A 21,116-nucleotide genomic window follows, 5' to 3' on the forward strand; every position below is an offset into this window, starting at 1 on the left:
AAATATTACAAATGTAAAAGGAACTGGAATACACAGAGATATTTTCCTTCATAGGACCATGCAGTGTGGAGACACCCTGGCATAAGAAAGACATTACAGTTGACAGTCAGTCTATGCACACTACACCAATAATAAGCCTCACAAATGGTCTTTTAAAATCTGATAGTACATTCGTTCTTCATCCAAATTTCTGAAGGATTGGCTCTATTGCCTAATAAATTTGAGATAATATGAATTTAATTCTGCTTCTAGAATTAAATTCTGCTCAATTCTGAAGGGCTGAATGCTAAATTTAGACAAATGAAAAGAAGCTGCACAAGAAAGAATTTTACTCACTGGCTATTATTATCAGTGCCATTAGTGATTAATCTTTATGAATATAAAATTTTAAAACTGTTTTCATTCCAATGCTATAGTTTTCAAAGACCACCTACAAATAAAAGGTAGAGATGTGAACATGTGCTCTCAGTTAGCTTAGAGATGGGGGACCAGGGGTCATGGCTTAATTTTCGTTTACAGTTGGGAAAAGCATGGCCCACAGAGATTGGTTTCTCTACTCAGAGTCACTTGTAGAGGAGCCGGGTTCTGAAACAGGTAGCCTGAGTGACAATATGGTACAGTGGAGGGTGTGAATTTGGGTCAAGCTACTCAAGGTCTATAAACTTTATTTTGCTTATCTGGGACTATGATGAATAATTATTTACATATCTCAAAAAGATTGTTAGAATTAAATCAGGTAACTGTATGAAGGTACTTTGCATATCACAAAATAACAGACAACCATAAATGATTATTCTGACTCATGCTAAGGGCTCTTTCCTTTAGCTTTTCTTTCCTTTTAAAAAAGCTGCTCATTTCCATCTTAATTGGTGCTATCTGTATTATCACTAAAGAGACACTTCTCAAAATTAAGCACACCATTTTATTTTGGCCAATCCAATATTTATTTTAGAAAATAGTGCCCTACTCATGTGATTGGCTTCTGCCAACACAGGAGATGTGAGTCAGTCCCTGCGTCGGGAAGATCCCCTGGAGGAGGAAATGGCAACCCACTCCAACATTCTTGCCTGGAGAATCTCATGGACAGAGGAACCTGGTGGGCTACAGTCCATGGGACTGTAACCCATGGGGTTGCAAAAGAGTTGGACACAACTGAGCAACTAAACAACAACAACAACTGACACAATTAGCATTTTTGACAAAAGGATAATTTCATTAAATACATATACTTTAAGGATGTTAATTTCTTTCCATCATACACTTTATGGATGTTAATTTTTTTTCCATAAAAGACGTGAACCAGGCAAAGTAGATAGGTGTCTTGCAAGAGTATGAATCACACCATTCTACTCTAGAGCCATGTTTGAATCTACTTTCTGAGAGTAATATCTGGCTATGCTGCTGCTTCATAGGAAGGAGGGACCCGAGCTCTCAGGGATGTGATCTGTGAGCAGAGAATTAAATGGGTGATCAGTGAACTTCTAGGTCAGGCAATTTGGAAAAGATTGTTTTATTTCAGTCTTTGAAGCTCACCCATAAAACTGATTTGGGACATACAAAAACAGCAATGGGCCAACAGTAGCTAACTGTTCATGAAACGTCATGCTCCCCTTGCCTAAAGGGAGACAGCTGTCCAACTAGGAATGACATTTCTCCTGCTTTTATCCAGGTAGGTCATCAGGCTAATTCCTATCCATGGAATGTGTGTTGAAAGTTTTGTGCATCACTTTTGGGCTTTTTTTTAAGCAGCGCCTATTCCAATCTTTTTCTGTTTATTGGCTGGAACCAGAGAGCTCCAAAGCTCTCAGCAGGATCATAGATGGAAGGTGCCTGGGACCCCGAGTCATTGTATGGAGAACTGCCCTGCCCACTGATCAGGTTCCTGCACTGGAGCGTTCTGTGAGTGAATGGAAACCTGTACTGTGTTAAGCTACACTAAAATTTACAGTTAATGTTAAAGCAACCAGCAAAGTGATACACCCTATTTATAAAGCTGTTATGAAGAGTGATGATATAGTAAATATACTTCTTTTAACTGAAACATATATATTACCATATGTAAAACAGATAGCTAGTGGGAAGTTGCTGTATAACATAGGGAGCTCAAACAAGTGCTCTCTGATGACCTAGGGCGGTGGGAAGGAGGTTCAGGGGGAGGGGACAAATGTGTTCTTATGGCTGATTTACCTGGTTGTACGGCAGAAACCAACACAACATTATAAAGCAATTATCCTCCAGTTAAAAAAAAAAAAAGTGAAAAGAACCTTGTTCTTAAGAAGTTACCTTTATCACAATTGACTCCATAGAATCCAGGAGGACAGAGGCAGAAACCGGGAGTAACACAGAGCCCGCCATTCATGCATCGTGGTGCGCAAAGGACTAAATGGAGAGAGAATTCTAATTAAGGCCAAGAGGGTTTCACAAACAGGACCACTTTGGAAATGTCGATAATATGATAATATAACAGGTCTACATTTTCGAGCTTTGGGGTTGACTCTAAAGTGGTTGCTCTGTAAAGACAGAAGTTTGCTATATTAAAATTATTTTTGTACAGTAAATAAGGTTATTTTTTAAACCAATTTCATAGGAGAGAATTTTGGAATTGTTCCATTTGAATGGCTGATTAAAATTTGCCCAGAATCATTTTTTTTAAGTAAGATGTGGTCTTCTTTTTCTGCCTTATTTCCTCAATCTTTCAATTTCAAAATCAGTCCAGATGGAGATCAGAATGAGATGGTGGAATAGAAGGACCTTGAGCTCACCTCCTCTCATGAGAACACCAAAATCACAGCTGCTAAACAATCATTGATGGGAAAAAAAAAACACTGGAATCTACCAAAAAAGATATTCTACATTCAAGATATAAAGAAGGAACCACAACAAGAGAGTAGGAGGGGACACCCTCTACACAATCAAATCCCATATCCGCTGGGTGGGTGACCTGCAGGCTGAGAAGATTGCAGAAGTTCTCCCACAGGAGTGACAGTTCTGAGTCCCACGTCAGGCTCCCCAGGCTGGGGGTCTGGCATTGCGTGCAGGACTTGAGTTCAGGAGCTCTGCTGGACTGCGGGAAGCAGAGACTCCACTCTTGGAGGGCATACCAAGGCCTTGTGTTACCAAGACCCAGGGCAAAAGTAGTGACTTTATAGGAGCCTGGGCTAGACCTACCTAGTCTTGGAGGGTCTCCAGGAGAGGTGGGGGGAAGCTGTGGCTCACTCTGGGGACAAGGACGCTGGTCAGAAGATTCAGGGAATTTTCACTGGCATGAGCTCTCTTGGAAGCCAGGCCAACATTTTGGCACCAAGACCTGAACCCACCCAGCAGTCTATAGGCTCCATTGCTTGTACACCTCAGGCCAAACAATAAACAGGGTAGGAACACAGCCTGCTCATCAGCAGACAGGCTACTTAAAGACTTTGTGAGCCCACAATCACCTCTTCTTGTTCAGTTGCTAAGTCATGTCTGACTTAGCGACTCTTTGCGACTCCATGGACTGCAGCACAGCAGGCTTCCCTGTCCTTCACGATTGTTTAAACTCATGTCCACATGTCAATGATGCCATCCAACCATCTCATCCTCTGTTGCCCCCTTCTCCTCTTGCCCTCAATCTTTCCCAGCATCAACCACCACTAGAGACACCCCTTGACATGGCCCTCCCCACCAGAGGGCCAAGACCCGGCTTCACTCACAAGGCCCCTCTCCACAGAAAGCCTACACAAGCCTCTAGACCAGCCTCACCCATTGAGAGGCAGATACCAGATGCAGGAAAATCACAACCCCTCAGTCTGAGGACCTAGCCCACCCACAACAGGCCAGACCCTACCCTGGGACCAACTGGGCCCCAGACCTGCAACTAGCAGGCCAACACCAGCTTTGGGACACCATGGAAACAATCCCACTTACCATCACATCAAAAAGAATAAAATACCTAAGAAGAAACCTATCTGAGAAGACAAAAGATCTATACTCAAAAAAACTGTAAGACACTGATAAAAAAAAATTGAAGACAATACAATCAGATGAAAAGATATACCATCTTCTCAGATTGGAAGAAACAATATTGTTAAAATGACCATACTACCCAAGGCAGTCTACAAATTCACTGTAATCCCTATCAAATTACAAGTGGCATTTTTCATAGAACTAGGACAAAAATTTTTAAATTTGTATGGAAACACAAAAGACCCCTGGAACAGCCAAAGTAATCTTGAGAAAGAAAAACAAAGCTGGAGGAATCAGACTCCCTGACTTCAGATTATACTACAAGGCTACAATCATCAAAATAGTATGGCACTTGCATAAAACCAGGCACAGAGATCAATGGAACATGATAGAAAGTCCAGAAATAAACCTATGCACACCTATGGTCAATTCATCTGTGACAAAGGAGGCAAGTCCATGCAATGAAGAGAAGATGATCTCTTCAATAAGTGGTGCTGAGAAACATGGACAGCTCCGTGTAGAAGATGAAATTAGAACATTGTCTAACACCATACACACACACAAACATAAAAACCAAAATGGATTAAAGACCTAAAGATGAGACCAGACACGATAATACTCTTAAAGGAAAACAGGCAGAACACTCTTTGACATTTGCAGCAATATCTTTTGGGATTCATCCCCTAGAGTAATGGAAATAAAAACAAAACCAAATATGACCTAATTAAACTTAAAAGCTTCTGTATAGTAAAGGTAACCATAAACAAAATGAGAAGACAAGCTGCACAAAGGCAGAAAATATTTGCAAATGATGTCACCACCAAGGGATTAATTTTTGAAGTGTACAAACAGCTCATACCAGTTCAATATCAAAAGAACAAACAACCTAATCAAAAAATGGGCAGAAGTTCTAAATAGACATTTTTCCAAAGAAGAGATAGAGGACTACCAGGCACATGAAAAGATGCTCAATATCACTAATTATTAGAGAAATGCAAATCAAAGCTACAATGAGATATCACCTCACACTGATCAAACTGGCCATCATCAAAAATTCTACAAATAATAAATGTTGGAGAGGGTGTGGGGAAAGAAGAACCCTCCTACGCTATTGGTGGGAATGTAAATTGGTGCAGTCACTATGGAGAACAGTATGGAGGTTCCCAAAAAACTGAAAATAGAATTACCATATGATCCTGCAATCCCACTCCTAGGCATATATCCAGAGAAAACCAGAATTTGAAAATATACATGCACCCCAGTGTTCATTGCAGCACTATATATAATAGCCAAGACATGGAAGTAACTTAAATGTACATTGACAGATGAATGGATAAAGACATGGTATACATACACACACAGTGGAATAATACTCAGGCATAAAAGAATAAAATAATGCCATTTGCAGCAAAATGGGTGGACTTAGAGATTATCATCCTAAGTGAAGTAAGGAAGGGAAAGACAAATATCATATGGCATGGCTTATCATGTGGAATCTAAAAACATGATACAAATGAACTTATATGCAAAGAAGAAACAGACCTATAGACATAGAGAGCAAACTTACGGTTACCAAAGGGGAAAGGAGGCCCAGAGAGGGATAAATTTGGAGTTTGGAATTTATATATTTATACCACTATATATAGAACAGATAATCAACAAGGACCTAGTGTAGCTTAGGAAACTATACTCAGTATTTTGTAATAGCACATAAGGGAAAAGAACCTGAAAAAATAGATACATATGTATGAATAACGGAATCATCTTGCTGTATACTTGAAGCTAACAACATTGTAAATCAAATACTTCAATCCAAAAAATAAAGAAAAAAATCAATGCAAACAAGAAAAATTCTTATTTTTTTGAAGATGAAAAATACTTTGCTTATTCTTGTTAAATAAGCTCAGTATATGTGAGCTTGTGGTTTATATACCTTTGTGGTTGAGAGTTGGACACAACTGAAAGACTAAACATGCATCCAGTCATGTGATTAATAAACATTTTCATGTTCATCTCTTTTTTTCGTATAACTTTCTTAGTAGTGATTTCACTGGAACAGATATATTTACTACACAAATGATCTTCATCCTCCCTTTTTTGCCTAGAGCACCTTCATAACTCAGGTGTAGACTTAACTGTGATTCAAGCTACTTTTAATTGGAGTAGATACTTTCAAATTGGTCACAATACTCTTTTAAAAACCCATTTTAGTGGAGGGAGAAAAACTCAAAACTTCTGTAAGATTATGCCAAAGCAGAGTGTATATAATAGTGAACCCGGGTGGGGGGCGTGGAGGAGAGTAAAAGTGGCCACAGAGAATGAAGACCTTGTGCCAGCTTTCTGCGCCTGCCACCACATATTGATTTAACAGAAAACCACTCCTAGGAGAAACACTTTCCAATAGCTTTCCTGTGGCTTTTTAAGACTGCAAGAATCCATATAATGTGACCAGAAAGATAATTTCAGGGGATGGGCTAAAAATACATGCGGGGCTCCCGTGTGACACCCATCTCACTAAGGAGCAAGCCAGGGGAGCCGGCTGTCCGTGTCTTTACCTTTCTCACAGTGAGGGCCGTAGAATCCATCGGGACATTCGCAGACCCGCCTTTCATTACAAAAGCCTCCATTTCGGCATCCTCCTGGGCACTCAGCTTCACCAAAGAGAAACAAGCTTTATATAGCCACTTTTCAAAACATATGGAGTGAATTACGGGGAGCATGAAGAGGTGAGCGGTCACATTTTCCCCAGCACACCGACTGTAATTTATTGAATACCAATATTTCCACTTCATTCTCTCTACATCACTTGTACTTTCTTAAGTTTTCAGGAAAGTAAGACGTTGCTTCTCTCAATCCTACTTTTGACAGTAAGGGGCTCATGGAAGAAGGCAAAGCAAGCTTTATGTTCTTCCTTCATCTCACCTATCAATTTACTGCACTGAACCTTCAATTCACACTGAGACAGAATGATGGATATTGCCCTCTGTATTCATTTTCAGAAGGGGTAATGACCTCTTGGTACATCTCTAGGGCACTGAAAGCCTCCAGAGCTAAAATTCTGTGCTGGAAGAGCTTATATCAGAACAGGGAAGGGGACAGGCCTTCCTTTCCCTGGTTCCCCGGGCTGTGGTGGGAGGTGACTTTGCCTGGCAGAGATCACTGGTGAGATGGCAGTGACCTCTTTTCCATGAAAGTCAGAAGGATCAAGCGTTTGGCAGTGGGTATGGGCAGTGGTAGTTGCTGGTGATGACTGGTGACCTTGCTATGAGGTTGAGGACTCCCAAAGACTATGCTGGAAGAGGGAGATAAAGAGGTGGAGGACAGAGCATTTTGAAGGGTACTGGCATCCCTAAAATTGTGAGTGGGGTCAAAGTAGAGCAAGTCTATCTTAGTACTATTCCTGGACCCTGCACTTAGCAGTCCCCCCTCCCACTGGTGTGGTTATAATTATACAAAATAATTAGCTAGCTAGCTACAATTTTTTGTCCAAATCACACCTGGAAGTTTTATGTCTTCTCTCGAGTCACCGTCACTGATTACCTTGTTGACATGTTTTAAAGAAGATGGCATTCTGAGGTGTCTGCAGGATGGTGTTGCCTTCAGAATTCATGACAATCACATTCACTTCAAATGCTGCCACTCCATCTTGTTTGCCGAGACATGGGAAACCAACTTGAACAACTAAAGAAAAAGGAAGTATGGAGAAACAGCTTATCTAGTTGATTCCATTCAGACACCTCAGTAAGAGAGCAAAGAACAAAACAAAAATGTTTCCATTCCGTTATTTGACATTCTTGTTTCTCCACTAAAGTAAGGGCTATATTTTGACTATCTGGGCATTCACCCTAGAACATGTACATTGTGCTGGGTAGAGAAAGAATTAATGATCCTCATTAATTTGTCCCCTACTAATATAAAACTGAGGATAATCTGTTCATAGTCTGAACTTGTACCATCTTGAAAAAAAGATCGTAAAATTTTCTCTGAAAAGTAAAGGTGCAAATAGGTAGCTTAGATTAATTAGTTAATTAATTAGGAAAAGAAACTTTGTGAGCATCTTTACCAGCCTCCATTTAATTCAAAAAGAGCTAAAAATCACATTCCAGAAGCCATTAAATAAAGCTCTATAAGCTGGTTTACTTTTACTCTCTATGGTTGAAAGTGACAAAGTATCTCATTTGGAAATATACTACAACTCAGACTAGACCCTAGTCATTGGACCGAGTTAATGAAGTTAGTATTTCCTCAGGCTATTGGTCAATATTAAGAAGTGTTCACATCTTAGGGATTTAGAAGAGAGTTTGCTGTGGTGAAATAATCTCACAATAGACGTATATCTAATGGTTTAGGTTCCTGAATAGGAGCTACTTCTTTTCAGTGAGATGGATGATCACTTGGGGATCTGGGTGTGACTCTGCAGAGAGTGGGAACTAATGCTGGTGTACAAGGGGGTGAGGGGGCCACCAACTGTGAAGTACCCACAAGTCATTAGGCAGAAACTGGCTCAAGCCATTGGCTGAGAGGCTGACTATATAACATTTCTGAAATCCACAGGATTACCATCACATATCCACTGGGGAAAACTGATCTAGCTGATCCACTAGATTCCAGTTCTTCCTTATGAATAGGAGAAATATTACTAAGGGGCATACATATGAAATTCTGCTTCATTTTGTTTCTGTATGGCAGGTTATGGTTATTGCCAAGCTTGGGAAAATCATACCACACCAAGAAAAATTCTTTCCCTTAAGAGTTTTTATAAACCTCTCCCTAGGTTTATAAGAAGAAATGAGCTAGAAACTGATCTTCTGTCTTCCATAAGGCACTGCACACCAGCTGGTCATAAAATCTTCTTAACATGCTTGGCAACTGAAAACCTACTCTCAAGGCTTTGGCATTGTCAGTGTTCATTACTGTGCCCTTCTCCAAATAACATGAATTTCTTTCCTGAATCTTGAGATCTGACCATTGCAAATAATCAATTAAATGGTGGGGGGGTGGGGGACAGTTTAACAGAACTATAAAGAGAGGAAAAACCAAAATTGTTTCTGAAGTTCCAAAGTAAAAATGTCCCCATGGAAAACCTTGGTTAAATGAAATCTTATATATGAAAATGTAAGTTTACAAAACACTAAAATCCATTGTAGGGATTTCCATTTCAAAAGAAGGTGAAGGAGCTGACAGGTAATTTCTTTCAATTGTTAACTCTACAATGCATTTTCACTTTGTTCAGATATAAAGTGTTTTTCTCATGACTCTTGGACAGATGGGTAGGCCAGTAATTGTCTGGAACATGGAAGAACCTAAAAGACAGAACTTTCAGAATCTGCTTTACCACACTGTTCAGATTTATCTTTTTCTTGGACCTTACTGACCTCTACTTTGTAGCCCACCTAATTCTCTTCAAGGCACTTCAGAGTTTTTTTAGCTTTCAAAATCTTCGGATGGAAGAGAAGATCCTTGTATGCAAACTCATCTTCATTTCTGTTTATCAGCATTGTTAAGTTGCAAAACATATCTTAGATATCAAATATCAGAACATGTCTTATAATATGTATGGGAAATTCACTTAAGAATAATTACTAGTTTGTCCATATTTCCAGATGTGCTAAAAGCAAACCATTTACAAATCTAAGTTATGACTACATGTCCATGTGCTCAAGTCATCAGGGGGTCTTCTAGACAATCTGGAACATTCTCATGTAAATGTGTGATTAGTCAACATAGCCTCTAAGTTCAACGTAGGTACCAAGATGCACAGAGTTCCCTGGCCCTAAACAATATGAGTGAGTGTCAGTCACTTAGTTGTATCTAACTCTTTGCCATCCCATGGACTATAGCCCACCAGGCACCTCTGTCCATGGAATTCTCCAGGCAAAAATACTGGAGTGGGTAGCCATTCTCTTCTGCAGGGGACCTTCCTGACCCAGGGATAGAACCCCAGTCTCCTGCATTGCAGGCAGATTCCTTACCGTCTGAGCCACAAATAGTCCCACCTAAACAACATGGCTCTGAGCAATCCCACAGAAGGAAAATGAGGATGTAAAGTCCAACAGAAAGAAAACATGCCATAAGTAACTTCTTTAGAGTTTTCAAGATGAATTTTTCCCTTTAAATGGATAAATACAAATTTGAGTCAAAATACAAGCAGTTTTCAGGTAGCACTAGTGGTAAAGAATCTGCCTGCCAATGCAGAAGAAGCAAGAGACTCAGGTTCCATCCCTGGGTCAGGAAGATCCCCTGGAGTAGGAAACGGCAGAGCTGGACATAACTGAGCTCACACAAAGGGTTCAACCATTCAGTAAACACTTCCTGATGTTACCATGTGACACCGTTCTAAGCAGGGGGGTGCTTTAGCAAACAAGATTAAAAACCCCAGGCTTTTGTGGCACTGACGTCTCAATGATTTATTTTGGAGATATTTTGTGACAGTTCAATATTTTAATCATTCAAAACATCTAGAAAAATAAAGCAAACATTGACACATGTTTAAAGCTACAGACCAGTTAGAATTCAAAGTAGCTTAATGTTTGAGTCTGCAACTATTGGAGTCTTTGGGTCTCAATTTTTATAACCTAAGTTCAATTTGCCTATATTGTAACTTCACAACAGATGCATAAATGTCTTAGGAGCATATTGTCTAATGCTTAAAACAGGATCAGGTGGAGAATTGCACTTGCTGTGATCCATTGATTTGGATGGATCACATGGTCTAGTTAAACTTCTCAGGCCTCAGTCTCCTCCTTTTGCCATAAGATCAATAATAATACTACTAATGTAGTTTAAAAAAATTTTTTTTTTTTTGGTGTGGAAAGACCTGTCATTGGAAAGGTTAAAACTGCAATGTTACTGTTCACCATCAAACATGTCTTTCATTTTAAAAAGTTATTAAAAAAACACACATATAGCATAGTTCTGCAAAATTAAGCCAAATGCAAACAGAGGAAAATAAAGTCTTTTATCTTTTTGAATAGGAAAACTTGAGGCAATCTTGGCAGAAAACTAAAGATGTGACATCTTCATCTTCTGAGTAAATAAATAGAAAAGAATTTTTTTTACCAATCTAAGATTATACTCAATGAACATTAATATAACAGGAAGTATTTTCTATCTTCATCATGTAAAGGTATAATAAACTCTAGGTTTAAAATTGTGCTTATTTTACTTATATATTGTAGTTTCAACCTGACAAATTCAACTTCCAGTGAAAGATGAACAGATGAAAAATCCTCTCACCCTAGGTAAAAATATTTTCCTATGTATATTCACCTCTTTTGATATAGGAGGCATGTAAACATAACTGTTATGTTAACCTCAGTACAGAATGATTTGAAAGGAACTAGGAAATAAAGTTCAGAAGTTAGGAGGGACATAGTTTATGAGTTTCAATAAATTCACTTTTAAAGTAAAAGTAGAAATTAATGAAAATTGTATAAATTGCACTAATTACACTTGCCCACTTTTCAGCTTTGAAATGTGAAATAGAAATTTTATTCCTTTTCTGCAAATTCTACTTGTCCTGTTTTCTGTTTATAAATTTTATCTGTAAGACCGTTCAGATAATATGAATTATAATTGAACACCTTTTTAAACATATTTCAAAGAATTTTGCTTAGAAAAACAAAACCTGACTTTAGTTAGCCTCATTTTCAGTGACGTGTATATAACCTGTGCTCAACTCAAAATAGATTCTTTCAGTTCCCAAACATGTGGTGCATGTCCGCAGTGCCTGACTCTGCACACCCCTTCTGCTGCCTGGAATGTTCTTTCTCTTTTCTGTCCAGAGTTCTCCCACTCACCTCTCAAGACCCAAATTAAACAGCACTCGTTCTCTGTAGGTTTCCCTAACACCCCCCAATGGCATCATTTCACATATACCTCTGTATACAGTTGCATTATAATCTAATGAGATGATTATGATTCTGCATCCTTTGCTAGGCTTCCCAGACAGCTCAGTAGTAAAGAATCCACCCGCCAATGCAGGAGACGCAGGTTTGATCCCTGGATCAGGACGATCCCCTGGAGAAGGAAATGGCAACCCACTCCAGAATTCTTGCCTGGGAAATCCCATGGACAGAGAAGCCTGGTGGGCTACAGTCCATGGGGTCACAAAAGAGTCAGACACGACTGAGCCACTAAACAACAGCAAACAACAAATCTTTTGCTAAGAATGTGATTCTCAAAGGGAAGGACCCTATGGTATGTGTTTCTATAACCTCAGCACCTACTACATTGTCACAAACTAGGCACCAACAGTAACAAAGATATACCTTATGGGAGACACATCCATATGCCTTTATACACACAGACACACACTTGCACATATACATGTGCACACCTGCACAGAAAGAGACAGAAATACCCCTTAGGCAGTGGGAGACAGAGTAAAATATGAACAGTGTGCACTCAGAAAAAACACATGCATAAAGAAAAAGACCTCAAAGGGGCAAACAAGCACAGGCTCTCTATTTCCAAGGAATAACAGAAATGTGAAAGTCACCATGGGCTTTTGCAGCAATAAGCCTATGAGCAGAGAGCCACTTTTACCTAAAGCTAGAGGCAAATGAGGCCAGATGTTGTGAATTCCATGCCATCGAGGTTGTATGATCGAGACCAGGGTAAATTACAGCAACTCAGAAAAGCTCAAGTAGATTGAACATAACTCACATGGCATTCGAGGACACTCTGATGTGCCACCAACTGCACATAAACTAACTCTTCTATAGACGTAAACAAGAAACTCATCCTGATTAAACGCTCTTCTACACTGAGACCGGCGGTGCTCACACAATCTCAGCCTTGGTCATGCAAGCCACTGCCTCCCAACAAAGGAAGAAATGAGAAAGGCAGGCTAGGCCAGAGTTCATCCTCAATATCACATGATTATATGCTGCTCCATGAATATAAGGCATTCAACACAAGTAGTCATCCATGCTCCACGCTGTGCTGACAACCATTCATTCTCCCCGCAATACTTACTGAGCATCTACTCTGGGCCTCACTTTCTGCTCAGAACGGGGGTCACCGAGAAGAAGATGGTCCGCCCAGCATGAACACCTATTTGACAATTCCTACGCATTGGATTTCTGATGGTCTTGGTTGAGAAGCATTCCTGCTGCCTTGGTTTCATGGGATGACAGAGACAGTGTGTTCCAACAGGCCAAGCCTTGGCTTGATGGAAAATGTTTTTTGTTATCCAACTCAGGCATTTTACTGAACCACCCTGCGGTTTGTATTTCCTGTTTTTATTCCCTTCTGACGCCAGAAGCCAGGCACTTCCTAACTGTTAAAGATCAAGAGTTTTCTATTTCATGCAATGCTTAGGCACATAGGAGTCTGTAGGATAAAAGAACACCTTAGCAGCTTGAGGATATTAAATAGGCCAGCGGAGTAACAAATGCTACCTGGATGCTTAGGAGCAAGACACACTGATTTGATTACTTTTTAATAATTCAAGTTACCCTCATGGCTCAGGCTGGGGGTACTGAGCTTAATGAGGCAATGAATAACTGCCCTGCAATGGACCAAAATTCCCATAAACTTCATGCACCTGCGTTTCTGCAAACAAATCCTACATCTGCTTCCAAAAGCCTATGTGGTAGGAGAGGAGGTTATCTGTGTAAAGTGTATGTGTGTGCGTATGCACACACATGCATGAATCACCTCATCCCAGAAGGTTTGTTCTTTTTAGTCTTACCTTGTTTAATGCATCATCCACTTTCCCCTCGACATTTGATTTATAAAGATTCTAAATTATTAGTAAATGATGTTTTCTCTAAATGTAACCAATTGAAATATATTGTATATTCAAAACCTTACAGTTTCAACATCCCAAGAAGTAGATTTTCAGTAAGCTTTTTTTCCCCCACCAGACACAAAAAATTAATAAAGCTGGGAAGATTTTGGAGACAAGCATTTGATTAGAAACCCAAAGATACAAGATTAACTTTAAGTTGAACAGGTGTCACTGTGCAATTAATTTAATTAATGCATTTTCAAAGGGTTAAATGAGTTTGCGGTTTTTTAATAACAGGAAACGATGAAAGAGAAATTCAAAAATATAAAATGAAAATTGAGAGACACGTTGTATACTTCTTATTCCTGACCACTTCTTAAAAGAGCAAAAAATATCAAGAAAAATTTTATAGAAAATTATCTTTGACCAAAAAGGAACATCAACTGACAAGGCACAAGACTGAGTAATGTCCTATTCTAAGAATTTGGTGGTCATATTCTAAGAACTTTCTTGTCTCCATGATGCAGCAGTATGCAATAGTACAAGCACGATCATCTGAGCAGAATTGCAGTGTCCCTGTATTTGGAAATGGATATGACATCCTTGGGGCTATAAACCTCAGTTAAGTGTATCTCCGGAACCCAAGGCCTTTTCCTTCATGGGAGCTTCCATCTCGATCAGAAGCAAATCCTCTGAGAGGGCTGTGAGTCATAGCAGCGGCATTGGGATGACCCACGAGAAACTCAGATTCACTCTTCCTGTCTATATCACATGGGCACCTAAGCCAGAAGATTAGAAAAACTCTGTGCTTATTTAGTCCCCAACTCTTAGAGTGCTGGGATGTGTCAATACAGATACATCTGGAAGTAGTAGATAATCACAACCTGAAAACGGACTCTGTAAGGGTGCCTGATTTCCTGTTTCATCAATTTAAATGAGCTCTGTAGGGAGGAAACCATAGGCAAAATGAAAGGGCAACCTATGGACTAGGAGACAATATTCACAAATGATGTGACTGACAAGGGGCTAATCTCCAAAATATGCAAACGGTTTATACAGCTCAATATAAAAAAAACGAACCACCCAATCAGAAAATGGGCAGAAGATCCAAACAGATATTTCTCCAAAGAAGAGATGCAGACAGCCAACAGGCACATGAAAAGATGCTCAGTATCACTAATTATTAGAGAAACTCAAATCAAAACTAAAATGACATACCACCTCACATTGGTCAGAATGGCCATCGTTAAAAAGGCTACAAATAATGAACGCTGTCCATCACAAATGAAAGATAGTTTTGACCACACAGGATTTTAAACCCTCCTCAAAAAAAATAAAAGGGGGGAGGAGCCAAGATGGCGGAGGAGTAGGACGGGGAGACCACTTTCTCTCCTACAAATTCATCAAAAGAATAACTGAATGCAGAGCAAACCTCACAAAACAACTTCTGATCGCTAGCTGAGGTCATCAGGCGCCCAGAAAAGCAGACCATTGTCTTCGAAAGGAGGTAGGACAAAATATAAAGGATAAAAAGTGAGACAAAAGAGCTAAGGACGGAGACCCGTCCCGGGAAGGGAGTCTTAGGCGGCCTTGCTTGGGCTAGGGTCCGGGCCTGAGTGCCCTGAGGACAATCGGAGGGAGCTTCTGTGAGGTGCCAACTTGAACTGTGGGAGACCAAGGGGGAGAGAGTTGACCAGCCGGAACACACTGCCGGCCGTTCGCAGAACAAAGGGACGGAGAAAGTCCCAAGAAGAGGTCGCAGGCTGCGGACCCGCCCAGCCCCGCCGGAGGCAGGAGGCAGGGGGGAAGGGAAGGTCGCGGCGAGACACAGGGCGCAGGCACCCGACCGGCGCGGGCGGGACTGGGGCTGGGGACGCGGAGGGCGGAAGGCGCGCGCACCCGACTGGCGCCAGCGGAAACTGAGACTGGGTCCGCGGAAGGGAGTGAGTGCGCCACACCTGGGGATAGTGCGCCCATCAAGCCCCTCGCTGCCTGGACCGCTCTGACGGGGAAGGCACAGAGAGCAGGCGCAGCTTTTCCTTCCGCGCTTTTGTGTAACACCCGAGGGCTGGAACCTAGCGCAGCGCGGGGCGCGCTCCATATAGAACAGCCGGGAGCCTGAGCAGCGGCAGACGGAGAAAGCAGCGTCAGCCCCTCCCGGCAGCGCCAGCCCGCCCCCGCAGGGCCAGCCCCTCCCCGCAGCGTCAGCCCCGCCCCGCAGCGTCAGCCCCGCCCCGCAGCGCCAGCCCCTCCCAGCAGCGCAACGGAACTAGCTGACTGAATAAGAGTCCACCTCCGCCCGCCTGTGTCAGGGCGGAAATGAGGCTCTGAAGAGACCGGCAAACAGAAGCCAAATAAACAAAGGGAACCGCTTCAGAAGGGACTGGTGCAACAGATTAAAATCCCTCTAGAAAACACCGACTTCACTGGAAGGGCCCTGTAGATATCGAGAAGTGTAAGCTGGAACGAGGAGCTATCTGAAACTGAGCCGAACCCACACTGAGCGCAGCAGCTCCAGAGAAACTCCTAGATATATTTTTACTTTTTTTTTCTAAGTAAGGAAAAAAAAAAAAAAATTTTTTTTTCTTTTTATATTTTTTCTTTTTTATTTTTTCTCTTTTATTTTCCTTTAAAATTCCCTATTACTCCCCCATTACTCCTTAACTTTCATTTTCATAGATTTTTACGATTTTTTTAATTAGGGGGAAAAAAAATTTTTTTTTTTTCCTTTCTTTCTTTTTTTTTTGTTTTTTTTTCTTTTTTTCTTTTTCTTTTTTCTTCTTTTTTCTTCTTTTTTTTCCTTTCCGTTTTCTCTTTTATTTTCTATTTTTCTTTTTCTCTTATTTCTTTTAAAGTCCTCTAGTACTCCTCTACTACTCTTCATTTTCATTTTCACTACACTATAACCTTACCAAAAAAAAAAAAAGAGAAGCCCTATCTTTAAACCGAAGATTATTCTCTCCCAATCTTGACTCTCTGTTTTCTACCTCAGAACACCTCTATTTCATCCTTTCCCCTTCTCTTCCCAATCCAATTCTGTGAATCCTTGTAGGTGTCTGAGATACGGAGAACACTCTGGGAACAGACAGCTGCGTAGATCTCTCTCTCTCCTCTTGAGTCCCCCTTTTTCTCCTCCTGCTCATCTCTATCTCCCTCCTCCCTTTTCTCCTGTTCATGTAACTCTGTGAACCTCTCTGGGTGTCCCTAACAGGGGAGAATCTTTTCGCCATTAACCTAGAAGTTTTATTATCAGTGCTGTATAGTTGGAGAAGTCCTGAGACTACAGGAAGAATAAAACTGAAATCCAGAGGCAGGAAACTTAAGCCCAAAACGTGAGAACACCAGAAAACTCCTGACTACATGGAACTTTAAGCAATAAGTGACCGTCCAAAAGCCTCCATACCTACACTGAAACCAACCACCACCCAAGAGCCAGTAAGTTTTAGAGCAAGACATACCACGCAAATTCTCCAGCAACACAGGAACATAGCCCCGAATGTCAACATACAGACTGCCCAAGGTGACACCTAACACATAGACCCATCTCAAAACTCATTACTGGGCACTCCATTGCTCTCCAAAAAGAAGAAATCAAGTTCCACGCACCAGTACACTGACGCAAGCTTCCCTAACCGGGAAACCTTGACAAGCCAATCGTCTAACCCCACCCACTGGTAAATCCTCCACAATAAAAAGGAACCACAGACCTCCAGAATACAGAAAGTCCACTCCAGACACAGCAATCTAAACAAGATGAAAAGGCAAAGAAATACCCAACAGGTAAAGGAACATGAAAAAATGCCCACCAAGTCAAACAAAAGAGGAGGAGATAGGGAATCTACCTGAAAAAGAATTTAGAATAATGATAATAAAAATGATCCAAAATCTTGAAAACAAAATGGAGTTACAGATAAATAGCCTGGAGACAAAGATTGAAAAGATACAAGAATTGTTTAATAAAGACCTAGAAGGAATAAAAAAGAGTCAATTAAAAATGAACAATGCAATGAATGAGATCAAAAACACTTTGGAGGGAACCAAGAGTAGAATAACGGAGGCAGAAGATAGGATAAGTGAGGTAGAAGATAAAATGGTGGAAATAAATGAAGCAGAGAGGAAAAAAGAAAAAAGGATAAAAAGAAATGAGGACAACCTCAGGGACCTCTGGGACACTGTGAAACGCCCCAACATTCGAATCATAGGAGTCCCAGAAGAAGAAGACAAAAAGAAAGGCCATGAGAAAATACTCGAGGAGATAATAGCTGAAAACTTCCCTAAAATGGGGAAGGAAATAGCCACCCAAGTCCAAGAAACCCAGAGAGTCCCAAACAGGATAAACCCAAGGCAAAACACCCCAAGACACATATTAATCAAATTAACAAAGATCAAACACAAAGAACAAATATTAAAAGCAGCAAGGGAGAAACAACAAATAACACACAAAGGGATTCCCATAAGGATAACAGCTGACCTATCAATAGAAACCCTCCAGGCCAGAAGGGAATGGCAGGACGTCCTGAAAGTAATGAAAGAGAATAACCTACAACCTAGATTACTGTACCCAGCAAGGATCTCATTCAGATATGAAGGAGAATTCAAAAGCTTTACAGACAAGCAAAAGCTGAGAGAATTCAGAACCACCAAACCAGCTCTTCAACAAATGTTAAAGGATCTTCTCTAGACAGGAAATGCAGAAAGGTTGTATAAACGTGAACCCAAAACAACAAAGTAAATGGCAACGGGACCACACCTATCAATAATTACCTTAAATGTAAATGGGTTGAATGCCCCAACCAAAAGACAAAGATTGGCTGAATGGATACAAAAACAAGACCCCTATATATGCTGTCTACAAGAGACCCACCTCAAAACAAGAGACACATACAGACTAAAAGTGAAGGGCTGGAAAAAAATATTTCATGCAAATGGAGACCAAAAGAAAACAGGAGTCGCAATACTCATATCAGATAAAATAGACTTTCAAATAAAAGCTGTGAAAAGAGACAAAGAAGGACACTACATAATGATCAAAGGATCAATCCAAGAAGAAAATATAACAATTATAAATATATATGCACCCAACATAGGAGCACCGCAATATGTACGGCAAACACTAACGAGTATGAAAGAGGAAATTAATAGTAACACAATAATAGTGGGAGACTTTAATACCCCACTCACAACAATGGATAGATCAACTAAACAGAAAATTAACAATGAAACACAAACTTTAAATGACACAATGGACCAGCTAGACCTAATTGATATCTATAGGACATTTCACCCCAAAACAAGCAACTTCACCTTTTTCTCAAGTGCACACGGAACCTTCTCCAGAATAGATCACATCCTGGGCCATAAATCTAGTCTTGGAAAATTCAAAAAAATTGAAATCATTCCAGTCATCTTTTCTGACCACAGTGCAGTAAGATTAGATCTCAATTACAGGAAAAAAATTGTTAAAAATTCAAACACCTGGAGGCTAAAGAACACGCTTCTGAATAACCAACAAATCATAGAAGAAATCAAAAAAGAAATCAAAATATGTATAGAAATGAATGAAAATGAAAACACAACAACCCAAAACCTATGGGACACTGTAAAAGCAGTGCTAAGGGGAAGGTTCATAGCATTACAGGCTACATCAAGAAACAAAGAAAAAAGCCAAATAAATAACCTAACTCTACACCTAAAGCAATTAGAGAAGGAAGAAATGAAGAACCCCAGGGTTAGCAGAAGGAAAGAAATCTTAAAAATTAGGGCAGAAATAAATGCAAAAGAAACTAAAGAGACCATAGCAAAAATCAACAAAGCTAAAAGCTGGTTTTTGAAAAAATAAACAAAATTGACAAACCATTAGCAAGACTCATTAAGAAACAAAGAGAGAAGAACCAAATTAACAAAATTAGAAATGAAAATGGAGAGATCACAACAGACAACACTGAAATACAAAGGATCATAAGAGACTACTACCAGCAGCTCTATGCCAATAAAATGGACAACTTGGATGAAATGGACAAATTCTTAGAAAAGTATAACTTTCCAAAACTGAACCAGGAAGAAATAGAAGATCTTAACAGACCCATCACAAGCAAGGAAATCGAAACTGTAATCAAAAATCTTCCAGCAAACAAAAGCCCAGGACCAGATGGCTTCACAGCTGAATTCTACCAAAAATTTAGAGAAGAGCTAACACCTATCTTACTCAAACTCTTCCAGAAAATTGCAGAAGAAGGTAAACTCCCAAACTCATTCTATGAGGCCACCATCACCCTAATTCCAAAACCAGACAAAGATGCCACAAAAAAAGAAAACTACAGGCCAATATCACTGATGAACATAGATGCAAAAATCATTAACAAAATTATAGCAAACAGAATCCAACAACATATTAGAAAAATCATACATCATGACCAAGTGGGCTTTATCCAGGAATGCAAGGATTCTTATCTGCAAATCAATCAATGTAATACACCACATTAACAAATTGAAAGATAAAACCATATGATTATCTCAATAGACGCAGAAAAATCCTTTGACAAAATTTAACATCTGTTTATGATAAAAACCCTCCAGAAAGCAGGAATAGAAGGAACATGACCTCAACATAATAAAGCTATAATTGACAAACCACAGCAAGCTCACCCTCAATGGTGAAAAATTGAAGAGCATTTCCCCCTGAAATCAGAACGACAAGGGGTGCCCACTCTCACTCACACTACTGTTCAAGGCATAGTGTTGGAAGTTTTGGCCACAGCAATCAGAGCAGAAAAAGAAGTAAAAGGATTCCAGATAGGAAAAGAAGAAGTGAAACTCTCACTGTTTGCAGATGACATGATCCTCTACATAGAAAACCCTAAAGACTCTACCAGAAAATTACTAGAGCTAATCAATGAATATAGTAAAGTTGCAGGATATAAAATTAACACACAGAAATCCCTTGCATTCATATACACTAACAATGAGAAAACAGAAAGAGAAATTAAGGAAACAATACCATTCACCATTGCAACAAAAAGAATAAAATACTTAGGAGTATATCTACCTAAAGAAACAAAAGACCTATACATAGAAAACTATAAAACACTGATGAAAGAAATCAAAGAGGACACAAACAGATGGAGAAACATACCATGCTCATGGATTGGAAGAATCAATATTGTCAAAATGGCTATTCTACCCAAAGCAATCTATAGATTCAATGCAATCCCTATCAAGCTACCAATGGTATTTTTCACAGAACTAGAACAAATAATTTCACAATTTGTATGGAAATACAAAAAACCTCGAATAGCCAAAGTAATCTTGAGAAAGAAGAATGGAACTGGAGGAATCAACCTGCCTGACTTCAGACTCTACTACAAAGCCACAGTCATCAAGACAGTATGGTACTGGCACAAAGACAGAAATATAGATCAATGGAACAGAATAGAAAGCC

At 40.0% G+C, this 21,116-nt stretch overlaps 1 protein-coding gene across 2 annotated transcripts in view; it reads right to left on the reverse strand.

Annotated features, from left to right (window-relative positions):
- The window catches only part of WIF1 (WNT inhibitory factor 1), an 88,015-nt gene that overhangs the window by 13,206 nt on the left and 53,693 nt on the right, over window positions 1–21,116 (reverse strand). For both annotated transcript variants that reach the window (XM_043446330.1, XM_043446329.1), the window contains exons 4-6: window positions 7,483–7,623; window positions 6,498–6,593; window positions 2,284–2,379 (exon numbers count right to left, since the gene is read on the reverse strand). In XM_043446330.1, coding sequence (XP_043302265.1) covers window positions 2,284–2,379; window positions 6,498–6,593; window positions 7,483–7,623 — 333 coding nt within the window. The remainder of the gene's footprint in view (window positions 1–2,283; window positions 2,380–6,497; window positions 6,594–7,482; window positions 7,624–21,116) is intronic.

The sequence above is a fragment of the Cervus canadensis genome, chromosome 25 (genome assembly GCF_019320065.1).
Source record: "Cervus canadensis isolate Bull #8, Minnesota chromosome 25, ASM1932006v1, whole genome shotgun sequence".
Taxonomy (NCBI): domain Eukaryota; kingdom Metazoa; phylum Chordata; class Mammalia; order Artiodactyla; family Cervidae; genus Cervus; species Cervus canadensis.